This window comes from Sinocyclocheilus rhinocerous, unplaced genomic scaffold, assembly GCF_001515625.1.
Source record: "Sinocyclocheilus rhinocerous isolate Xijiao unplaced genomic scaffold, SAMN03320098_v1.1 scaffold257, whole genome shotgun sequence".
Taxonomy (NCBI): domain Eukaryota; kingdom Metazoa; phylum Chordata; class Actinopteri; order Cypriniformes; family Cyprinidae; genus Sinocyclocheilus; species Sinocyclocheilus rhinocerous.
In genome coordinates this window covers 1,765,634-1,775,633 of record NW_015634026.1, presented here as the reverse complement: position 1 = coordinate 1,775,633, position 10,000 = coordinate 1,765,634, and the positions used below count along the sequence as shown (strand labels likewise).

At 37.6% G+C, this 10,000-nt stretch overlaps 1 protein-coding gene across 2 annotated transcripts in view; it reads right to left on the bottom strand.

Moving 5' to 3' along the window:
• Positions 1-10,000, bottom strand: part of LOC107745205 (histone-lysine N-methyltransferase 2B-like) — a 35,073-nt gene that overhangs the window by 22,915 nt on the left and 2,158 nt on the right. Inside the window, exons 2-9 of one of the 2 annotated variants that reach the window (XM_016559058.1) lie at positions 7,366-7,444; positions 3,763-7,032; positions 3,274-3,473; positions 2,460-2,564; positions 2,095-2,251; positions 1,741-1,951; positions 1,041-1,105; positions 709-963 (exon numbers count right to left, since the gene is read on the bottom strand). In XM_016559058.1, the coding sequence (XP_016414544.1) occupies positions 709-963; positions 1,041-1,105; positions 1,741-1,951; positions 2,095-2,251; positions 2,460-2,564; positions 3,274-3,473; positions 3,763-7,032; positions 7,366-7,444 (4,342 nt within the window). Of the gene's footprint in view, positions 1-708; positions 964-1,040; positions 1,106-1,740; positions 1,952-2,094; positions 2,252-2,459; positions 2,565-3,273; positions 3,474-3,762; positions 7,047-7,359; positions 7,445-10,000 lie in introns of those variants that run through there. The other variant, XM_016559059.1, reaches the window with a different exon arrangement.

Below are 10,000 nucleotides of genomic sequence, written 5' to 3'. Positions count from 1 at the left end.
TACATACTTCGTCATCTCATCTCGTGCGCCGCAGATAAGGCTGCCTCCTTAATGCACACCTAAAATTCGAATGCAAGGTTTTTGCATTCGAATGTGGATTTTTATTTTAAATTCGACGAATATTCGAAATTCGATTTTTTTGACAGCCCTAGTAGCTTGTTTCCACCATAAAATTAAAAAAAGTATTACAAAAAGTAATTTTAACTTCTTAATCTCACAATTCTGACTTTTCTCCTTGCAATTCTGATTGCAAAATGTAAACTCATAATTGTGAGATATAAACTATAAAAGTTTAGAAGTGCAAGATGAAAAAAGAGCTGAAACATTCTGACATTTTCCTTGCAATTGCAAGTTTATAACTCATAACTAACTTATATCTCGTTATTCAAAGAAAAAATGAGAATTGTGAAATATAAGTTCAAAATCACGAGAAAATGTCTGAGATACAAACTCGTAATTCTGAGAAAAAGATTAGAATTGCGTGATGAAAAAGTCTGATTTGCTACAAGCTTGTTTCCACCAAAGAATAAAACAAAATTATTTCATAATTCTGACTTTTTTCTCACAACTTCAGAGCTGCGAATTTATATCTTATAATAAAGACTTTTTCTCAGAATTGTGAGAAAAAAAGTCTGAAGTGTGACATATAAACTCAGATTTGCAATTTTTTATTCTCTGGTGGAAATAAGCTTCATACTATGGCCTAACCTGAGTTGCGAAGGCCAGGAGTTCTTCTGCGGGCTGGGGAGGTGGAATTTGATCCTCCTATCCAGTCAAAGTCGGAGTCGTAATCCAACAGGTCGCAGTAGGAACGTGGTTTAACGTGTCGGCGAGGCTGTTTCCGCACAGATGGGCTGTCACCCAGAGAGGCTGGAAACGTTCGCCCGATTCCATCGCCGCCCTCACCTTCTTCATTACTTGAGTGACCCGCACTAATTGACGAGCGACGCTTTTTCATGTGCCCTGAAAATGGAGAAAAAGTTTATGGCAGATGCACAGAGAATAAACAGTGCAGCATTCACTCTAAAACATGTTCTTACCTTTTTGAAGCTTGCCACTTAGCCTCAAGGCCTTCCTTTCCTCAACCTGATCACATCTCTTGTATCTTTTAAAAAAGAAAGAAAGAAAAAAAGCTATTTAAATTTAACAGGACCGCACTGATCTGTTTGAAAAATATGAGGGCCTTGAATCAGACAAAAGCAAGAAAACTGTTACACAACATTGAATTTAACTTTTCAGGGACAGATATATATAAAAAAATGAACAAACATGTATTTTATTGACATAAATGGGTAACAAACTACTAGAAATGTTGCTTTGGTAACTAAATACCTTAAATATGTATAAATAAATATGTTTAAATACAAAAATTACTAAAACTGAAATAAGTTTAAATTTAAAAAGAAATATTAAAAAACAAAAAACACTAAATTTCAAAAGCACAAAAAAGCTAACTAAAATTAAAACAAATAAGCTATTTCAAAATATTAATAGTTTATAAATAGTTAATAGTTATTAGTAGTTTATAAATAACACTGGTTGTTGAGCAAAGTAGCTCATTTTTCCTTATGAACAGTAAAATTTTATAAATAATTAATTAAAATTACCACTTTAATGTAAAATGTGAAGTGAGAAAAAGGTGGTTACTCCCAGTAACTACAGGACTGAACTATAAACCGAGTGAGTATTAAGCAGTCATAGCAGTAAAATACCGGCATACAAATAAACTAGCATACTTACACGCAGCACTGCCGTTTTGTGTTTGGGCCACCAAACTTGGGTTTGTCTAAGCAGTTTATGCACCTGCCACAGTCCTCCTCATGCAGACAACCTTTACACTCCCCACACCGCCGGGACCGGTTCCGAAGCAAATGAGCTCTACCACGGCGAAACTTGGGTGTCTTGTGTTCTTGTAACACAGGGCTTTCCGGGTCAGAGTGAGACTCGACTCCTGCAAAAGTGACAGAAAACGTCATAACACAGGCAAAATTAACAAAAGATATCAGACACTATCAACACTTTATCAGGTCTATTATCAGATCCTTTCTTAGGTTTATTGGTAGTCTTTGCAGTTTGAGGAGTAAGTGCTGGTACCTTTTTCTGCAGGTGAAGGGGATATATCTGATCTCTCGTGCAGGGGTAGTGCACTGAGTCGAGGGATGTCGTCAGGGACCATGGCACGAGGCTGACCCAAAACCACAGCTGCAGCTCTGCATACGTGCTTAATGCGAGGCCCTCCTCTGGCAGGCTCCTTATGGTAGGAATTGTAAAGTGAAGGATTAAAACAACAGCACCGAACAAATTCACTTCTGTTATCATACTGAAGTCACCTAATGACCTAGTCAAATATTAAAAGAACATGTACAGCATTGCTAGAAGATTCTTATTTGGTCCCATTAGGATCATGGTCCAATTCTGTGTTCTTGCTTTACATAAAAAAAATAAATAAAACACACTACCGGCTCTGGAGAAGCTTCAGTCTTGTTGGGACAGGCATTTTCAAGCCGCTCTTTCGGTTTTCGTCTCTGTCTCTTTGTTGCAGTGATTCTACCCTCTGGCAAGAGCTACCAAAAACAAAAAGTGAAAACAGATTCAAATAATATTAATAACACTTCAATTATAAATATGTCCAACAAGCATCTAATGACTGGGTAAGAATTTCTTGAAGCGAAAGCTACCATTCAAAAGTTGTCAAGTTTATTTATATAAAGGTGACTATGATCTGTAAGAAGTGTCTGTAAGAAGTGCTCACCAAGACTGCATTTATTTGATTAAGAGTACAGTAAAAAAAAAAAAAAAGATGTCAAATATTACTGCAATTTGAATGACATGTTTTCTACTTTAATATATTTTGAAATGTAATTATTTCTGTGATGGCAAAGCTGAGGTTTCAGCAACATTACTCCAGTCTTCAGTGTCACATGATCCGTCAGAATCATGCTGCTCAGGAAACATTTCTAATAGTTGGGATGTCCAAAACTTTTCCAGGCCTGGAAATTGGTGTTTTAAAATTCCATGACTTTTCCAGGTTTTTCATGACCGTACGAACCCTGTGTTTAACATATCTATGGAAACCCTGATACATTTTTTCTGGATTCTATGATGAACAGCATTTTTAGTGTCACTTTTGATCAATTGAATGCATTCTTGCTCAATAAAAGTAGGCTAATTATGCAAAGGACACCTATGTCCACTTTATCCAATGGACCTATAGTATTTGGAAAAACAGTTAAGTTTGAATAGAAAGGCACATATTCAGTTTCATGGACTCACCCCAGATGATTTCAGCTGTTTCTGCTGGTCTATTTTGATGAGCTGAACCCTGGCTTTCTTGAGCAGGTTGAACATGCGCTTGTTGGCTCCTGTAAGGCGAGGGCGCTGGGTGGCGGTTTTCTCCTCAATGTCAACGGCAGTTTTCTGAGTGTCCTCAGAAACCGGTGCTTTGGATTCTTTGAGATGCATCTCATCAAAGTCTGAGAAAGAAAAGAAGCATCGCTGGACTGTAAGACCAACCGACTGTCAATGAGGTAAGAAGTACTTGACAAGCCTTGAATAAACCTTTGCAATAAAATACAGTTGAAAAAACATTTAACCAGCATTAGATTAACTGTGTTTACTAACAGGACAATTTTAGAAAAACAATTCAGAAGATCTTTTTTTTTTCCTTTTCTTTTTAGGAACATGGATTATGAAAATCAACTTTGAGTTTAGGGCAGTTAGTGTTCATTTGTAATTAAATGTTTAGATAAAATCTTAACCTACCTTTGCATTTATTGGGAAGTGAGATGTCTGTATGAATGGAGAACTCATCTGGCAGGTCATCCTTTTGGATGTCTTTTGCCTGGTGTTGCGCCAGCAACTTGGCACTCAGAGCTCGTACACAGATGGAGACTTTGCGAACAACCCCAGGGGTGTTGAGATCCTCAATCTTGAGTTTTGCTTTTTCCTTCTTCATGTCTCTGAGAGACTTTATTAGACTGGCCCCTTCTTCCAACTCCTTCTTCTCCGTCTTGGCAGGGGATGACACAACTTTATCCATTTTGTCCTTTGGGGTCTTTTTAGGCCTTGCGAGACTCTGTTTGAGTTTAAGCTTTTTGTATAACCTAAATTTTGATGATTGCGTTTTGAATTTTGTGGATTTCTTCTTCTTTTGGACAGGATCAAGAAACGAGTCCACTGTAAAATCTTTGGCAGATAGCAAGGTCTCCAACTCCTTGTCAAGATCTTCATCGAAGGTATACACGTCGTCACTGGCAGGCTTCAGCACTCCCCATTTGAAACCGGGATCTCGGAGTAGCGATCGTCTTTTCCCAGGCTGCTTCTCCTCACTGAAGATCTCAGCGTCGTCGGGCGATTTAGGTTTTGATTTCCAAGTGGAAGACAAATCAAGATCAGCTTCACTCAAAACAGTGTCTTCATCCTGAGACTGAAGGGACCCAGGTTCACCTTTTTCACTAGAATCACGTTTCTTTGATTTTGGTTGTAGACCAAGCTTCTTTTTTTCGGAGTTCTTGCGAGGAAGGTCTGACATACCAAGATCATCCATGAACCTCTTTGGGGTTTTGATAACCCGAGAGGATCGGGCAGTCACGACTGGCATTATGAAATGTCTGATGGTTTTCATGAATTTTGTTTTGCTGTGTTGGATGTCTTGATCTCCATCCGTTTTCATAGAATCTTTTTCTGCCTGATCGGAAAGTTGATCTCCGTTGGTGTTCTTCAGTTGCTTTGATAAGAGCTTGGCCTTTTTCCGTCTACCCTCTAATGACTGAAGACTCGAAATTCGTTTCCTCTTGTACTTTGTTGAGAATATACCAACTAGATTAGGCTCCTCTACTTCAGAGCCCGCCATCGGTGGACGATCTTCACTAACCTCAACCAACTCCTTCTTTAGCGATTTTGAATTTTTATTCCGCCGTCCAATCAGAGACTTTCGTCTTCGTTTGACCCGTTTTATTCGTCGACGTGAAGGACGAAGTACCTGTGGCTGATCCTTTATGGAAGGCTCTAATACTAGAACCTCTTCAGCTTCGATTGATGGTGTCTCAAGTTTTATCTCCGGCTGGGGTTCTGTCTCAAGAAATGGTTTGGTTGGAGGTGATTCAACAGTTTGTTCAATGACCTGCATTTCGGCTGCTTCAGGTAATGGTTCTGCAGTTGGTGGAAAGGACCTTTTAACTTTTTTATGCGTAACTTTACTAGAATGTCTTTTTGGTTTGGATTCTACAGGCGCTGGCACTGCTGTTGGTGATACTGTTGATTGCTCTATCTGAGATTCGGTTTCAGTTGCACTTTCAGAAGCGGGGTTTTCTTGAGATGCATTCAATCTACACTTTCGCCTGTAAATTGTCCAGTGTTTATGTTTTGCACGCTTCTTCCGAGCAGTGTTTTGACGTAGGCTTTTCCTTACTTTAGGGTCGGGAGTGGTAGCAGTCATTTCCAACACATTTTCACTCTTCTCTGAATGCTGATGGTCTTTTGCAGGTTCTTTTATTTCAGGTGACTTTGTGACTTGCTGAATTAAAAAGGACTGCTTTAGACTGTTATTTTTACCTGGTGAGGAGACAACTTTGATTTGAAGTGGTGGAACGGTATCCCTACTGATCGGATCTTCTGGGTCTGTCTGAGTGGCCTCTTCTGGATGTGCTTCTGTTGCAATTTCTGACCTTTCAAGAACCTCCTCGTTTTCCTTTTCTGGGGTCTCCTCAACCTTCTCAATGGCCACGGGGTTCTCTGGGCTTTCGGGAATTACGGCACTGGCAGTGTTCTCTACGTTTTGTGACTCCTGTGAAGAACCGGTTTCCGAAACGTTGGAAGGAGCGGATGTGGATTGTGATTCTGTAGAAACATCTACTTCCTCATCACATTTAGCAGGAAGTTCTGCCTCTGTGCTGGGGCTTGGACTCTCATGGACTTGAGAATCTTGGCTTTTGATTTCTTGTGTTTTGCTGAGGTCATCTTGGACTTGGGAATCATTGCTTTTGCTTTCTTGGGTTTTACTTAGATTCTCTTGAATTTGGGAGTTTTTGCTTTTCCTTTTCACCAGTGTGAGAGTCCACACAAACTTGCAGCGTTTCTTGCGAGACCTGGTTTTGGGGTTTCGTATCCTTGTTAGTCTAAGACCTGGAATTCCGACAAAATCACTGTCGAAAGCAAGCTTTTGAGGATCATCAGACGAAGGGCCAAGATCTTTTGCTGATGGTGAATGAGGCTCCTTTTTCCTTTCGGATTCTTTGCAATTTTTCTTCTTCTTTTTCTTTTTATCTTTTTTCTTCTTTGAAGGTGGCCTGGATTCATCAATTGTGGAGACCTCCAACAGCGACTCTGCTAAACTCTGGTCACCAGATTCCTGTGGAACATTTGAGGACCTTCTACTTTGTCTCCTAATCACAAGCTTATTCACCTCTAAACCTTCTTGTGCTGACTTTTCATCAGATTTTGGCTCTATACTTTCACTGGGCAGTGGATTTTGAGACCTTCGAGTTGATTTCCTCAGCTTCAGTTTTTGGTCATTGGCCTCTTTTTCAGGGTTTGTTTGCGGAGTGGATTCTGATTTCTTGTCAGCAGATCTTCCTCGCCTTCTAGTACAAACCTCCTCCTTTGCCTCACCAGCACTGCATTCACTGGCTGGTACATTTGTCTTTAATTTCAAATGAGCACTTGAGATTTGGGCACACTGACTCTCGGTAACTTCAGATTTAATTTCCTTCTGTTTTTTACCAGATTTACGTTGCACTGATGGGACTGTAACCACTTTCTTTTTAGCCACCAACTTGATTGTGATTCTTGGAGTTGACTGGGTCTCCTGTTTTGTCGACCCTCTTTTTCTCCTGGTGCGCTTCCCCAATCCTCCATCACCATCACCATCATCATCTACTGATGTGTCCTTTAGGGACTCTTGACTGTGAATTTGCTGAACAGAACCTGAATCATTTTGAGAATCTTGGGAACCTGTGCTTTCTACTAAAGGGGACACTGGAAGAGACCGCCTTTGACGCATCCTCTTTGACGACTTTGCTGAAACACGAACACCTGAAACAGAACGACTTCAATTACAATTCAATTATATTCATTCCACTGTGGTTAAATATAATCAAGTGATTCAAACATTTACACCACAGGCTACAGTGACTATCAAGCAGAGACTGAAATAATAAGTATCTTTTAAATAATAGCCTAAGTATCTTTTTAACTAGCTATGCCAAAACTGTTTATTAGTCCTTGAAGTGATGCCCTGTTGTAGACGATTATGGTATTTTTTTTAAATTGTATGGAATGAATTTAAGATAAAAAGCCATACAAACAAAATGAAACAACAGACTTTTAAAGATTCTCAGGACAATTTGCATCTGAAGCCACACTTACGTTTACATGCATTTCGTCCAGCGCAAACCAGGGTGCTGCTATTTTCATCTTGAACTTCAAAGCCTTTGAATTCAGCTCCCTGAAAGTGAAAAACAGAAGCAAGCTTTAACACATTTGAATTTAAGTATTTATGAATTTAACTTGTTTTAAGTGCACATTAGATTTGTTTGTTGCCTTCATGCTGGATAAAGTATAACAGTTCATATCACTACATGCTGTAACATAGTACACATTACATATACATAAACCACAGTTCAAAAGAGTTCTTCTGAGGTCAGTAAAATAGTTTTTTTTTTTTCAATACTTTTAATGTTTTTATTCAGCAAGGTAAATTGATCAAAAGTGACAGTAAAGACATATCCATTTCAAATAAACACTGTTCTTATAAACTTTAATTTCTTTAAAGAATCCTTTAAAATATTAATATCAATGCTTATATTAATATCAATTAAGCAATTAATATACAATTGGTATATTAGAATGATTTCTGAAGGATAATATGACACTAAAGACTGGAGTAATGATGCTGAAAATTCAGCTTTGCACCACAGAAATAAAATATATTACAATAGAAACAGTTATTTTCAAATTTAATAGTATTTTACAATATAACTGCATTTGCTGTATTTTTGATCAAATAAATAATAGTAATATTTAAAATACATTTTATTTATAAAACTCCATCACACTCAAAGTGCTGCAATACATAAGATTGAAATTGCCTCAATAAACAGAAAAGCAGTTTGGTGAACAGAAGAGGCTTCTCTCAAAAACATTAAAACAATCTTGTAGACTCCAAACTTTAGAATTTTATATAAACTGTCAACATAAAAGGAAAATGGCAGTTAAAAAAAAAAGGAAAATTCAAATGAATACATTTGCATATTCTTCAAAAATGTTGCTGAACCTTTAAAAACAGGCAGCACATGTTTTAAGAGAACACTGCATATTTATAAAGAGGTTGTTATCATTCATAATAGTTTTGTGACATTTTTCTGCATAAAGGGCTGCAGGGTAGGTGAACGTCTTGTTTGAGATTCATCTTGTTAACAAAATTCTGAATATACTAAAGAACATTACAACAAAGTAATGCCATTTCTATATTGACAAGGATTTTGGATGTAAATTAGGCCTTACAGGTGGTAAAAGACTGAACTGTAGAAAACATAACTCCCTTATTCTTGTTCCGCACTTCACAGAACACTGTTCATGTTCAAAGAATAAGAAAGAACTGAACTGAAACAACTCATCTACTCGGTTGTGTGAAACAACACAACTGGAACAACTCTGCTGTTAACCACCCTAGTGAACCTGAAATAACTGATTAATTATTTAGTATTATGAAAAAGCCCTCAGGTAAAGTACAGTTCACTAATACATTATCTGTTATTTTAACAACGCTTTAAAATATTAAAAATTATATAATTTTTTATAAGTTTAACACAAGTCAAACACTGGTCAACTGGTACAACGTCCTATACACAATATTAAAACAGACAGCATGTTGGTAAAGCTTGACCCTGTAAACTTGTAAAGGCCGTACAAATCGAGTTTACAGAAGTTGTTAACCGAAACTGTAAACTTCACAGAAGCTAATACACAGACGATGGCCTGTATCTATTTTTATATGAGGCAAGCGTCAGAGTATGTCTTCAAGCCTTCAAAGTCCACAAAACTTTGACCTTGATCATTCATTTTCTTTTTTTTTTTCCATTTTCAGTTGCACGTTTCTGCTCAGAGAACACAACATAAAGTAACCATAGCACATTTCCATGCCAATGATACATGACGCATAGGAGAAACAAGTGCAACAGCATGAAAGCAAAGACATAGTTCCCACGCCTTTTGACCAATGAATTCACATGACTTTTTTAGTTGTTTGAGATTTCTGATTAGAGAATTTGAATAATTGTTTTATACAGAACACTCATGAAGCTAATGAAATATTTTAAAACCAAAGGAAACTCTAAAACCACACATTTCCATGACTTTAAATGTTGTGGAAATCTCAAATTCCCTAGTATTTCCAGGCAATGCTGTACATAACACTGACCAGCATAGACACCAATCTATATCAAATATGTCAGTCCAATTTAATCAATCAACTAAAACAGTTACCACATTATCTACAACCACGACTGGTTCACATTAACTTTTAACATTTTGAAAAATCTCGCACTAAAATCTCACCATTTAATAGGCTAAATAAATATATGTTGATATTATATAGTAGCTATGCCGTTCTAAATGTAACAGGTTTGACAACTTCAACGTTCTTTAGTAGTTTTGTGCTCAAGGTCATGATGCTACAAAAAAGATGCCAATATTGCTATAAAGTTTTCGATTATCAATTGTTTACTGAACAAAACCATATTAACAGGGCTGACCATTTAAGATCATCGCCTACAGAGTCAGACAAACCTACCAAAATATACATGATAAAGTTCACATTTAGGCTATAGACAGTGCTGACGGTGATACCGTTGTTAAGCCGCAACACCGGTTACGTCACTTGCCCACCGCGGCACCGACCCCCACCGTCGTTTAGATTTTTTATAGTAATAAAAAATCATTTAGTTCAGTTAAAGAACAGACACTACAATTAAAAACTGAACGCGGCTGCTTCAATGCAGCG